The sequence below is a fragment of the Sus scrofa genome, chromosome 2 (genome assembly GCF_000003025.6).
Source record: "Sus scrofa isolate TJ Tabasco breed Duroc chromosome 2, Sscrofa11.1, whole genome shotgun sequence".
Taxonomy (NCBI): Eukaryota; Metazoa; Chordata; class Mammalia; order Artiodactyla; family Suidae; genus Sus; species Sus scrofa.
This window is the reverse complement of record NC_010444.4, coordinates 3047529-3061328: the sequence shown is the minus strand read 5'-3', so window position 1 is coordinate 3061328 and position 13800 is coordinate 3047529. Positions and strand designations below refer to the sequence as shown.

General features: G+C 61.3%; 1 protein-coding gene across 13 annotated transcripts in view; it reads left to right on the top strand.

Moving 5' to 3' along the window:
• The window catches only part of CTTN (cortactin), a 29694-nt gene continuing 16426 nt past the window's right edge, over positions 533 to 13800 (top strand). For 3 of the 13 annotated variants that reach the window (XM_021082658.1, XM_021082653.1, XM_021082652.1), the window contains exons 1-5: positions 601 to 623; positions 6947 to 7033; positions 7157 to 7230; positions 9977 to 10106; positions 13046 to 13156. In XM_021082658.1, coding sequence (XP_020938317.1) covers positions 6947 to 7033; positions 7157 to 7230; positions 9977 to 10106; positions 13046 to 13156 — 402 coding nt within the window. In that variant the 5' untranslated portion in view covers positions 601 to 623. Of the gene's footprint in view, positions 810 to 4952; positions 5048 to 6946; positions 7034 to 7156; positions 7231 to 9976; positions 10107 to 13045; positions 13157 to 13800 lie in introns of all 13 variants that reach the window. The other 10 variants (XM_021082654.1, XM_021082648.1, XM_021082659.1 and 7 more) reach the window with 10 other exon arrangements.

The following is a 13800-nucleotide window of genomic DNA, read 5'->3' as shown; positions in this document are numbered from 1 at the left end:
GGTGGGTGGAGGAATGGATGGTGGATGGATGGATATGCGGACGGATGAACGATGCATGGAAAATTGAGGGAGGCTGCGGACGATGTATGTATGGGTAACAGGTGGATGGACGGAGGAGGAGGAGGAGGCTGGTCCCTCAGGCGACTGGCTGTCACAGTTACCTCCTGCGTCCTCAGAGCTCAGAGTACTTGGCATTGTCCTCCTGCCTGGCTCCTTTTCTCTTTCTCACCTTGGGCAGTGCTATAAGTCCAGGAATACCACCCCGGATTGTCTGCCTCTGAGCAGCCTGGTCCGCACACGGTGGGCGCTCCGTGATTTACTCCGCAGAGTCATTTCCCTGTTCGGCACACTTTGCAGGCTTGAACCCGGGCGGAGCTCGCGCCCGTTCTAGCGCTGGGCGCCGCGGGCGCCACGTGGACCAGGGAGACGCCAGAGAGCGGGGAGGCTGCGGAGAGCGCCGGGCCGGGGCCCCCTCCTCGCCTCGCAGGGCGGGGGCGGGGCCTCGCGGGACCCGGATGCGGCCCCGCCCCCGCGGAACCGGAAGTGGAGCGGGGCGCCTGGGAGCGGCGGGCGCGGCGGAGCCGGGACCGAGCCGGGCTGGATTGGACCGGCCGCAGGCGGCGGTGAGCGAGCGAGCGAGCGAGGCTTCCGCCGGGCGGGGAGGGCCGGCTCCTCGGTTGAGGTCCCGGGGCGCCTCCAGGTCTCAAAACGGGAAGGAAGCGGTGGCCGCGGCGGTCTCGCCGCACTTCCGCTCGCGGTTTCGGGCGCGGGGGGAGCGCGGACGAGGCTTCCCCGTGCCGGGGACTGAGGTTTGAGAGACGGGGCTGGGCCGGCTGGGGCCAGCGGGAGGGGGCTGGGTCGCGGAGAAGGGGGCGGGTTGGGGGGAAGGAAGGGGCCGGGCCCGAGGGGGAAGGGCGCGCGGTTCCAAGGGGTCTGCGGGAGGGAGGGGGAGGGGCCGGGGCTGCGGGGAGCAAGCGGCAGGAGAGGGGCCGGCCCGGAGGGGTCCGGGGTCGAAGCGGAGTGTGCCCGGGCTCCTAGGAGGAAGAAGCCGGAGGGCCGAGGTGGTCCAGGGTAGGAGAGGGGCCCTCTTGGGAGGAGTCCAGGACCCAGGGGGTCGGGGGGCGGAGGGCCGAGGGGGAGGGGCCTGGACGCAGGGGTTTAGGGGACGCGGGCAGAGAGGGCTTAGGGTTCGGGGTAGGAAAGGAGCCCTACGGGAGGGGGGTCTAGGACCCAGGGGGTCAGGGGACGAGGACGGAGGGCCGAGGGGCAGGGGCTGGGGTCTCCCCGCAGCCGGGCGGGGCCGTCGCTGCGGGGCTCCTGCGCCCGCACCTACCGGGAGGTGTTGCAATCAGGTCAGTGGAAATGCAGCGACTCGCGCAGCTGCGGAGCCGAGAGGCTCTAAATCGGGAACGATCCCTCCTCTGGGTGTGGTGGCAGTCACCTGGTAGGTGCTTTGGGTAGTATTCCGACTGGAGCCGGATGCCCCGCCGGAGGGTCTGGGGTGTGGAGGGGCATCCCCGCCCCTCACCACCCCCTCTGGAATCTGGCGCGTCGGGCCTCCGGGGGAGGAATTCCACTTTCCGCTGCGCTGCTCGCAGCTCCCGAGGCGTCCCAAGCAAGTGCTCCTTGCCTGGGCTCCGTCGACCAGGCCTCGCGGGACTTTGTCGGGGCTTAACTCAGCGGTCCAACCGCGTGATTCAGCCTGGCGCGCCGCAGGCCTGGGCTGGGCAGGGCCTGGGTCGGAGGGCCCGGCCCGCCCCGCCCCCGTCCCCGTCCGGGGTCTGACTGCTGGGTGAATCACCGGCTGCCTGCCCGAGGCAGGCCCGCTCCTCTCCTGGACGGAAAGTAGGGGCTGCGAGGGGTCCTCAGATGCAGGGTTGTCTTTGATGCCCTGGAAGTTTACCCTCTACCACACTTCACTTTTAGTTGAAGCATTTTGAAGGACTTACCTGTAAAACACTTTTATTTTTTTTTTTAAGGGCTGCACCAGCGGCGGAGGCATATGGAGGTTCCCAGGCTAGCGGTGGAATTGGAGCTGTAGCTGCCTGCCCACTCCACAGCCACAGGAACGCCAGATCCAGGCCTTCTCTGCAACCTACATCGCAGCTTGTGGCCTCACCGACCGGATCCTTAATCCACTGAGCAAGGCCAGGGATTGAACCTGTGTCCTCATGGATACTAGTTGGTTCCTTACTGCTGAGCCAGGACGATGGGAACTCCTTATCTGTAGAACACTTGTAAATCAGATGAACCTCACTGGTGATTCAGAGCTTGGATGCAGGCCCCAGGTGGTCCTGTGAGGCACATGGCCGAGTGAGAGTTGTGAGCCCTGGGCACTGCCCCACCGCGGCCCTGGGGCAGCCGGGAGCTGGGGCTGGGCTCCACCAGGGGTCTTGGGTGTCCCTGTGCAGGCAGTTGCTCTGGCTCACCGTGTGGAGATGGACCTGGCATGGGAGTCCGGGGGGGGCGGGGTCGAGTGGGTCCTACGGGCCCAGCTCTGGCTGCTCAGATGCCTTTTGTTCTCTGGTTTTCTATCACGCTGGAGAGGGCCGGGTTACTGGAAAGCTAGTTCTGCCTGGGTGGCTTCATCGTTTTTCATCCCGCACAAAGAAAGCTGCCCTCCCCCCCAGGCGACCTGTAGCCTCCTGTTTGTCCCTAGGCTGGCAGTTCCGGCCATTGACATAAGTGGGACCGTGTACTGTAGGCCTTTTGCAGCTGGCGTCTTTCATCTGGCAGACTGCTTTCAGGAGTCACCCGCGTCGTAGCCTGTGTCAGCTTTTCACTCCTTTTATTGCCAAATGGCATTCCGTGGTGCAGATAGAGTACGTGCTGTGTGTATCGGTTACACAACACGGACGTGGGTTGTTTTCACCTCGGGGCTGTTGGGAATAGTGCCGCTGGAGCTCCCATTGTGGCTCAGCAGAAATGAATCTGACCAGCATCCATAAGGATGCAAGTTCAATCCCTGGCCTCCCTCAGGGGGTTAAGGATCCGGCATTGCCATGAGCCGTGGTGTGGGTTGCAGACTCAGCTCGGATCCCGAGTTGCTGTGGCTGTGGTGTAGCCGGCAGCTGCAGCTCCGATTTGAGCCCTAGCCTGGGAACCTCCATGCGTCATGAGTTCGACACTAGAAAGATGAAATAAAATCAAACGTGCTGCTGTGAAGCTTCCTGTTCAGGTTTTGTGGGAAGGGTTCCTCTCTCTCGGGTGCACCCCTAGGAGTGCAATTGCTGGGTCACGTGAGACCTCTGTATGTAACTTTTTGAGCAACTGCCGGATTTTTTCGTTATCTGTTCCCACCAGCAATATGAGAGGGCTCTGATTTTGCCACACCCACACCAAACTTGTTATTGTCTGTTTTGCTTTTTTTTTTTTTTTTTTAGTTGTCGCCACACCCCCGGCATGTGGAAGTTCCCCTTCCAGGGATTGACTCCAAGCCGCAGCAGCTGTGACTTAGGCCATAGCTGTTGCAATGCTGGATGGATCTTAACCCACTGCGCCCCAGCGGGGACTGCGGTGTGTGGTTTTGACTTGCATTTCCTTGGTGGCTAATGATCCTGTCTGTTGAGGAGCTTATTATCCTTTCGTGTACCTTTGGAGAAATGTTTGTTCAGATCCTTTCCCCTTTTAAAAACGTAGTTAATTGTCTTTAATTATTACATTGTAAGAGCTTCTCTTATATTCTGGGTGTGTGATCTGAAACAGTTTCTCTCATTCTGTGAATTATTTTCACTTTTTTGATGTGTTCTTTGAGGCGCAAAGTTTTATATTTTGTCCAATTTATTTTTTTCTCTTTTCACTTGTGCTTTCGGTGTCGTGGCTAAGAACATGGCCACGTTCAAGGTCACGAAAATCTATGCTGATGATTTTTTCTAACAGTTTAATTTTTGTTGTTGTTGTTGTTGTTGTGCCCACAGCACATGCATGTTCCAGGGACAGGGATCAAACCAATGCCACAGCAACCTGAGCCATAGCAGTGATGACACTGGATCCTTAACCACTAGGCCACCAGGGAACTCCAGAGGCATTATCTTTGGATAACAGCCAGGCTTTTGATTTTTCAAAGAGTTGTTTTCAAGAGTTTTTAAAAATTGTAAACATTTGAGAGGGTAAGAAATTGTTGTAGCTTTGAGCTCTCACCGCCCTGGGGTAGATTTTTATAGATGCAGGCTGATTACAATAATAACCACGGTATCCAGAATGCACTCAGCAGCCTGCAGAAGTTAGGGTTTCCAATGGGGAAGTTGAGGAAGGCCAGCAGGGCACCGGCCCCAGGTCCCTAATTCGTCCTGAGCTGCTTGCTGTACGATTGGTTTGTGCTGGTGGCTGGAGAACGAGGGGGGGGGTTTTATTCATCTGTAACGTGCAGCAGTGTGGGGTCCAGTCAAAGCTGCTGTCTGGCCTTAGGGAAGAGATGGTGAGCTGGTGGCTTGGGGAACTGGGTTCTAGATCCTGTGCAGTAACCGTATCTCTCTAGAAATGCACCCTGCTGCCCATGTGCTCCCTGAGTCACCCCTCTGCACTTTCCAACAGCAGCCACTGAGCTGGGTTTTATCCCAGCCACGTCGTGATCCCATCAGGAAGTGCCTTTCTTATATTATTTTTTAAAACCCAGAGTAGTAGAACTGTATTATTTTTAGCAGTATCAGAAATTAAAATGAATCCAAAGTGGAAACCTATCAGGATTATAGCAAACAGGAAGTGTATGCTAGCAGTTGAGGCAATAACTTCTGTTGGCGTTAGGAAGAAACTTCATACAGTTCTAAATCTCACTGTGGCTGAAAAATGGGCGGAGTTTCTTTGGCTCGTAAAATGCAAATCTTCCACCTTCCTCTCGGATTTCGCTGCAGCATTCAGAGGCCTCTTCCACCAGCCTGTCTGCGCCTTCGGATCTGCCCAGAGTGCCTCTCAGCAGCCAGCCTTCTGAGCTTCTTACCCTTAATCTTTTACAGACAGAATCATTCCCAAATGCCGGGGAAGCCTCGTTGGATCATTGTGTTTTAAGCAGAGCTTGGTGAACAGCTTCCACCTTCCCCTGGAAGAGAAGGTGTGTGCGCCATGAACACTCCAGCAGTCTCTCCCCTGGGCGGTCAAGGGTAAACCCCTTTGACGAGACAGGGCGAGACAGGGCGGCATGTCCTCTTGCGGGCTTGGCAGAGATCGGGCCAGTATTTTTCTGGGAGGGAGTTCCTTGTTTGGGGGAAAAAGTCAGTTTCCAGCATTGCCTGTGGTCCAGAGAGGGGCAGGGGTCCCACGGGATGCTGAGTGGACGGCCTGGGACCTCCTCTCTGGGAGCCTCCACCTGGCCCTTCTGCCGCTTCCCTGGGTGGGAGCAGCCTGGGGGCAAGTTATCCCCTGGCGAAGCTGGCTTCCAGAACGATGGGAAAGGCTGGGCGCTGCTGGCGTTCTCCCGATGCGTCTGGGGGTGCGTCTGGGACGGTCGCAGGCCAAGGCATCTGCTTACACCTTGGCTTGAGGGGGGACCTGAGCCTCGCTGTCGCTGCCCCCCCCTGCTGTGCGACTGGTCCCTAAGCAGCCGGAACTACAAGCTGCTGAAGTCCTGCAGGTGGGCAGCCCTTTCCCTGGGGCCGGGAGGGGCCCGGGGCAGACTTGGCTCGGGGAGGCCGAGGCGGGGGCAGAGCATCGGCTGTCTGGGCAGCCGCCCTCCGTCTGGAAGCGGCCCTGCCGGGCGAGGGTGTCCGGCCTTCCTGTCGGGGCTGAGCGGTCTGGCGGCTCTGGAAAATCGTGTCGAAAAGGCCCCCACCTGGGAAATTCTTGCCGAGCTTCGGCAACCAAGTCGGCGGGAACAAGGCTGGAGGTGGCCGTGCCTGGGCGTTGACGTCCTACCTGGTGGCACACGACTCCCTGCCCAGGTGACATGACAGGAGTTGTGTCTGGACGTTGGAGAGCCCTGTGTTTGCTTTGAACTGGCCACCCGCCGGGGCTGGGCTGATGCGCCCAGATCGGGGGCTCAGGCTTGTCCCGTCTGGTCTGCACGGAAGGCAGTGTGGTGGCACAGGAGGCGAGACCTGGGCGTCCTCAGTGTGGACGTGGCGTGGTCAGTTGAGTGGAGATAAGCTCTCACTTGAAGTGTTAGGAGTCCCTTTTGCAGGGAATGAGTCGGTTCTCATGGGTCGTTTTCTCTTGAAACCCCTAAAGGCAGCTCTTGCCTTTGAAGTTACGAAAAGGTCGCACACGCTCCGGTGCAGCCGCGTGAGTGTTCCGACCACAGATAAAACGTGGAGAATTCCAGGCCCTGCCAAGGGAGGGAGGACGAGGCCGACTTCAGGGTTTGCTAGCGCAGGAAGCTGGCTTGGCATCCCCTGGGCTCCCCAAGCAGAAGGCAGAGCCACCCTCGCGATAGATGCGTCCGAGGCCGCGTTAAGAGCAGCGTTGCTGGGTGTCCCGTCACCCGAAGTCGGAACGGGTGCTTTTTAAGGACCCTCAGTTGGGATGGCGCCCCTCCGGCAGGATTTTTAAGGACCCCCAGTTGGGATGGCGCCCCTCCGGCAGGATTTTTAAGGACCCCCAGTTGGGATGGCGCCCCTCCGGCAGGATTTACCGTCGGTGCTGTTGAGCACATTCACGGCCGGGCAGCGCTGTCCTCGGGTCCCCAGGGGACGGAAGGTCTAACGGAGGGAGGATGTGCACGTGTGGCTTTTTATCTCGGTTCATCTTCTGGGCACTTGCTCCCCCGCGAGGAGGCCGGGAGGGCGTCTCTGGGCTTCCGGTGCCGTTTGATGGCAGTGTCAGGGCGTCCCCACGTCTCTTTGCTCCTTGTGCTGTCACGCAGGCATGGGGGGGACACGGGGGGATGCGGGGCGGCCGGACCATGTGGCTCCCCCCGCCCCCGTGCCGTCTGGGGCTCTGGGGCCTCCGCAGCGCGGGCCATTGGCCTCCGAGGACGGCTGCCCCGGGCCTCTGTGACGCCGCGCTGCCCTTTCAGATGTGGAAGGCTTCGGCGGGCCACACCGTGTCCATCGCCCAGGACGACGGGGGAGCCGACGACTGGGAGACCGACCCCGACTTCGTGGTACGAGGCTCCAGCCGGCCGGCCTGTGCCTCTCCCCGAGCTGCCTTTCCCAGGCTTCTGTTGGGGCGGGGGGCTGGTGGCTGGTCGGTTTTACAGGGCGAGCTGGTTTGTTGTTCTTTTCAGAATGACGTGAGTGAGAAAGAGCAGAGATGGGGGGCCAAGACCGTGCAAGGGTCCGGGCACCAGGAGCACATCAAGTAAGAGACTTTGGTTTGTTTCTTTTTTGTCTTTTTAGGGCCACACCCGTGGCATATGGAGGTTCCTAGGCTAGGGGTTGAATCAGAGCTGTAGCCGCAGTGAGGGATCCGAGCCGCGTCTGCAACCTGCACCACAGCTCACGGCAACGCCGGATCCGTGACCCCCTGAGCGAGGCCAGGGATCAAACCTGCGTCCTCATGGATGCTGGTCGGGTTTGTTAACCACTGCGCCACGACGGGAACTCCACACAAGAGAGTTTGTGTGAAATGACGTCCTGACCGACGGCGCGAGGCCGCAGGGAGCGGCCTCCTCCCCGATTCTCACATTGGGCGCCGCGAGCGTGACGATGAGCGTGAGGCGTGGCGTGTGTCTGGATGGAAGTGTGCGTGTGTGCGTGTGTGTGCACGGGCGTGCTCCGTGCCTTAAGACCTCGTGTGCAAACGACCTCTCTGCGGGTCGTTCTAGAGCCTCTTCTCAGCCTGTGAGTTTCAGCAGGAACACGGGTCCCAGCCCCGCTTTGTGCCGACGGGACGTTTGCTAAAACAGGCCTCTCTCCGTGTCTCTGAACACCTTAGACCCCAGCCACCCCCCTGGATTTTTATTTCTTTGTCTCTTTCTATTAGTTTCTCCCTGTCTGTTGAATTCTCAGCACTGTATTCTCATAAAGCCCAAGACAGGAGGCCGAGTGAAGCCTGTCATTGTTCCTGCCTTGGCACCATCTCAACGTGCCACCTCGGGCAGCTTGTCTTCTCGTCAGGAAGTGTAGCTAAAGGGACTTCCAGAATGTGCCCAGATTTGTTTCAGGCTGTGCTGGCCGTGAGGCTGTCAGCACGGACCAGTGACCTGCTTCGGTCATTTGCAAAAGTTTGTCTTCCTTGGTCCTCGTAGCTTCTTTTTTGTGGCTGTACCTGTGGCATGTGGGTGTTCCGGGGCCGGGGAACAGATCCGAGCCGTAGCTGCCCCTGTGCTGCAGCTGCAGCATCACTGGATCCTTTAACCCACTGCTGTGGGCCGGGGGTCTAACCTACGCTTCTTCCGCCACCCGCACTGCCGTGCTTGGATCCTTAACCCACTGTGCCACAGCGGGAACTCCACCGGCCCTTGTATCTCTGCCATAAAATGGAGGTGTTCTCGGCTGATAAAGGTTCTGTAAATTGTCCGGAAGGGAGGTGAGTCTGCAGCGCGGGCGTTTTGGACGTAGGTCTTCCTCCCGCCCTGACTGGCCACACCCACGCCCTCCACGCAGACCCCTTAAGGGCCTGGGGGGTTCCCGTTGTGGTTCAGTGGGTTAGGACCCTGGCCAGTGTCTGTGACGATGCAGGTTCGATCCCTGGCCTTGCTCAGTGGGTTAAGGATCTGGTGGTGTTGCAAGCTGTGGCACAGGTTGCAGAGGTGGCTCCTGTCCTCAGTGGCTACGCCTGTGCTGTAGGCTGGCAGCTACAGCTCTGATTGAACCCCTACCCTGGGAACCTCCTTAGGCCACGGGTGCGGCCCTAAAAAGACAAAAAAAGGAAGGGCCTGGACAGAGGCTTGTCGGGAGCTGCCTCGGGTTGTCTGTGAGAGTTAGGCCGCCTTCTACCTGCTTTGTCACTCGTGCCCCTCTCTTCTGTCCAGATGTGTTGGGGAGGGCAGGTTGGAGCAGACCCCCCCTGGGCAGGTGGCCTCCGGGTTGGGTAGGGTTCTGAGAGGACATGGGGACAGGGCTGTCGTTGGTGCCCTGTGGGCCTTCCAGGTTCCGGCCATGCTGGGCCTCCTTCCCCTGTTCGTCAGGCGCCCGGCTGGGTCTTTTTAGGGCCGAAGGTGCAGCATATGGAAGTTTCCAGGCTAGGTAGGGGTCAAATTGGACTGCAGCTGCCGGCCTGCGCCACAGCCACAGCATTGTGGGATCCAAGCCACATCTGCGACCTACACCGCAGCTCACGGCCACGCTGGATCCTTAATCTACTGCGCGAGGCCAGGGATTGAACCATATCCTCATGGGTACTAGGTGGGTTCTTAACCCACTGAGCCACAATGGGAACTCCCCCGGCTGCTTCCTAAGCTGCAGTGCTGGGCTTGTTCGGATGGTGAGGTGTGGACGTGGGTGTCTCCCAGGCAGAGAGGCACCACGTGAGGTGGCCTTCACGCTGCTCCGGCTTCCTGACCGTGGCAGCTGCAGCGGCCCCTGGCCTGCCTGGTGTTGGCACCTCACGTGGTCTGTTCCACTGTCCCAGTGTTCAGGGTACAAATGGCTTTTACGTTGTAAATTCCGAGAGTGTTTCACTTCACCTTTGCATAGAAAGTGGAGTCCTTCAAGTAAAGAGACTCCGTCTAACTGTTGGGCGTCTCTGGCCTCTGTCCGGGGGCGTCTGGACAGAACCTGCGGGGCTGTGGCTGTGTTTGCCCCTCAGCTTCGGCTGACATTGGTAGAACCAGCTGTCCTGGCTCAGGCTTCTGCTGAATGCCGAGCGGCTTTGTCCATGCGGGAGAGAGGCCACGTTTCAGCGTGCCTGCCTGCCTGCCTGCGTGCGTGCGTGCGTGTGTGTGTGTGTTGGGGGGACCCACCGTGTGTGTTCAGATGAGGTTCTTTTTTCCATTCACTTGCTCGTGACTCTGCGAGCCCGGAGTCGGGGGAGGCGGGATCTGGGCCGCGAGTGAGGACGCGGTGCGGGTTTGCAGAGAGAACGTCCCGTCCCCGTTCTTGCCCCGCGACGCCGGCACGCCGGGCTCTGAGCGGATGGCGCCGCCCCGCCTCTTCCCTTCCAGCATACACAAGCTGAGAGAGAACGTGTTTCAAGAGCACCAGACCCTCAAGGAGAAGGAGCTCGAGACGGGACCCAGAGCCTCGCACGGCTACGGAGGGAAGTTCGGCGTCGAGCAGGACAGGATGGACAAAGTGAGTGCGCGGCCGCGTCGTGGGCAGACCTTTTCCTGGGCCGGGGAGCTGGGAGTCCGCTCTGGGAACAAGATGGGCCAGGGGTTGACCTCACCTGTGACGTGCGCCTCCTTTTTAGAAGCTTTTTTAGGGTTCTGAGCTGCTGGGGAGCGGGGGTGTGCAGGGGGCCTGGGGCAGGAGAACAGGCCTCCCAGGGGTCAGCCCGGCCACCAGGCAGAAGCCTGGAGCAGCCTGGCTGCAGGGGCGGGTCCCCCCGGGGGTGTGCGGCGTCCCCAGTGGGTGTGTGCGAGGTCCCCACCAGATGTGCCAGGTCCCCAGCATGTGTGCGAGGTCCCTGGTTGGGGGGGTGCAGGTGCCAGTCTGCAGCCGAGGCCGCGGGTCTTGTTTCACGTTGTGGGAGAGAATTCAGCCCACAGGCCCGCTGTTGTCCTTCGTCAGCCTCTGGTGACCTTCAGAGAAGAGCCTGGGCCCCAGCAGCAAGCTGCTGCCCGCCGGGCTAGGGGCAGCCACGTCCTCGTAGGTGAGATAGGTTTTAACGGATGTCACGGCCGGCACGCGAGGTCTCCTCTGCCCTCCAAGGAGGGCGCACGTCCGCCTGGGGCTGGTTCCGCCCGGCAGAGAGGACGGCGGAGTCGTGTGCGCGCCTGCGGTGAGGCGGGTCGCTGTTGCGCAGGTGGCCCTGGAGCCGATCGCTCGCCGGGCTGGGAACCCGAGATGCCGGCCTTTATTCCGTGTGGCGGCGTCCGCTGGGGTCGGGTTCCCGACTGTAATTCCACACTTGCCCCTTGTGCGGATGGGACTGGCGTCTGAGCTGGCACCACCGGGCCGTGGCACAGGCTGCTGCCCACCCCCGGTCACCAGGGAGCAGGGGCTGAGATGGGAGGAGGCTGCAGGGGGCGGGTGCTCCTCAGTGACTGTCAGCCCAGGGGAGGGCTGGACAGCAGACAGGGCGCCGAGCCGCCCTGCACCTCACAACGTCTGGTGGCTTCTAAGAGCACGCGGGCCACCCCGGGTGTGTCCGCAGCAAAAGCATCGAGTGGGTAGAAGCCCTTCAGACCCCAGTGCTCGCAGGGTACCAGGGACTTGAAGCCGGCGGGAATTGCGGGTGCCTTTGGTTCTCAGCTCTGGGTTGGAAAAACGACGCGTCAGGGAAGATGTTGAAAATCCCCGGGAAGCGCTGGGCGAGGCCCACGGGACTGCTGTCACTTTGGCTTCTCTGCTGCCGAGGGCGCTGCCCTGTGCCGGCCAAGTCTCAGCCCCCAGGCCCTCTGCCCAGGCCTCCCTCCGGCAGGTGGCTGCCTCTCGCGGGCCTTCCAGAATGAAACACAGGCGGAGCCAGCACGCACGTGGCAGGGGGCGAGGACGGGACGGCGGAGCAGCCCCGGGATCTGGTCTGCATGGTGGTCGGAGCATCTTACACCCCTCCTTCAGGCTCTAGGGGGCTGTGGTCCCCAAGCCAGGCCTCTTCCTCGACAGCCACAGCGGGGACCAGTGTGTACCTTCATGCTGCTGGCAGCGCTCTGCCCGGTGCCCACTGTCTGGTAGTAGTCCGTATAAGAGCCAGGGCAGTTGGGGGACAAAGCCGCTTTGACCAAAAAGCTGGAGGAACTGCTGAGCCATTGCTCTGGCCGTGTCTTCAGAACAGCGCTGTGACCTTCTCGTGGTGAAGGACTGCGCCGGGGACCCTCTGGTTGCGCTGCCGCTTCCATGTTCGTCTGCCAGTGTTTTGGGGGTGAGACCCTGGCAGCTGCGGTGGCTGGTCTCTGCCATCGGAATCTGCAGGGGCTCTGTCTCTGGGGCTGGGCACCCAGCAACGGGCATCGGAGCGGCCCCCGGAGGAAAGCAGCGGCTCCAAACCCACTCGGCCCCTGGCCTGTGGCAGGCGTGGACAGCTGGCGCTGCTCTTGTAGGCCCTGACCAGCGTGTGAAGTGCTGCGTGGCCGGGCAGCGCCCCCCTGTAGGAGGTGGCGGGGGGCCCTCCGGGGTTGGGGCTGACTTGCCCGAGGAAGAATTAAGGTTCGGTCGTGCCGCCTCCTCGCCCGGCACTGGGTCACATGTTGGTGACGTGTCATCCCGTGTCCTCGATGTCTGGGGGGGGTTCCATGGCCACTGGCCATCCTGCTGAGGCAGCAGGTCTGGCTCCTGGTGCCCAGCTCCAGGGGTGAGGAGCCTGTGAGGCTGGAGCAGGCGGGGGCCGCGCAGAGTCAGGGGGAGTCCGTTCTGTCTGCTTTGCCGCAGCCGTGGGGCCCCAGGCAGCTCCTGAACTTGCTGTGTGGCTGCAGCACGGAAGCGGCCTTAGAGCGAGCGGGAGGGGACAGCGTGGCTGTGTCCCAAGAAGCTTTCTTCCCCAGACGCTGGGGTGCCGGGTGTGCCCCGCGCCGCCGTTTGCTAACCGCGTAGCAAACGCTGTGGAAAGCCGGGGGCCGGCTGCTTGGACAGGAGGTGGCCTTGAGCAGAACGTCACCAGGCTCACTCCCTTCTCTGTCAGCGGTGCTGCCACTGCGGTGGACAGGCCCTGCTCCACCCTGGACGCCTGAGTGGTCGTTGTCAGCAGCTTTCCTGTGAGGGACCTTAGGCAAGCTGTAGGCTCCGTGGTTTCTGGGTGGGGACCGGCCCCCTTCTTCACTCCCAGTCACGTCAGGAGCCCCCACTTGGGCCGGGGCTCCTGGGCAGCTTCTGGGGAGCTTGAGAGGGAGAGAGTGCGGTGAACGCTGGACCGGGCGCCCGGAGTCAGCCCCGCGCGCCTGCCCAGGGCTGTGACGTTGCGATGCCCTGGGCGTCAGCCCCCTGGGCCAGCTTCCTTGTGGAGTGGTTTCAGCCGGGGTCGCCCACACTGACCCGAAGCGGGGGCTGCCCCCGAGACCTTGTCTGGGGAGGGAGGGCTCCAAGGTGGGGACACTGGCGACCGTCTGATTCTTGGTTTCCGCGACCTGTTCCAGTCGGCCGTGGGCCACGAGTACCAGTCGAAGCTTTCCAAGCACTGCTCGCAGGTCGACTCCGTCCGGGGCTTTGGAGGCAAGTTTGGCGTCCAGGTGGACCGCGTTGACCAGGTGAGCAAGGCCTGTGGGCCCCTGGGGCCCCTCCTTGTAGGTGGGAGCTCGCTGCCAACACCGACGTGCAGCCAGGCCTGTCCTCCAGACCTGCAGGGGTGTCGCAAAGGTGCCTCGACTGGGTCAGCAGGGCTCAAGGGGCCCCTTCCCAGCTGCTTTGGGACGAATGGTCCTTAGGAGGCGAGAACAGGGAAGGGCCAGGGCGTTTTGCACTGGTTGCTGTAGCAACCCCGAGTTGGTCTCTCTCATCAGATGGCCCCGGGAGCCTCACGTTTGCCCGAGAATGCCAGTGGGGGCTGTTGAGGATGCAGACATGGCAGAGCGCCCCCACGCCTACTCCCAGGGCTGTGCTCAGCGCCCACATGCCGTTTGGGCAGCTTGAGCCCCAGCCTGTCCTCCGAGTCCCTGGCCCGGGGCTGTCAGCCCCTTTTCTGGGTTTTCGCAGTTGAGAGCCTGGATCAGGGAGCTCGGCTTGGCCATGTCAGGCCCGGGTCCACACCTGCCAGTCTCCTAGGCCATGTGCCGTGCCCGCCATGGTGCCGGCTCGCTGCCGTTAATGTCCCTCTCCTGGAGCCCGTTTGAGGAGCCAGCTGAGCTGGGCAGCCCCCAAGCTTTGGTGAATGTTTCACGGGGCGCAGGTGCAG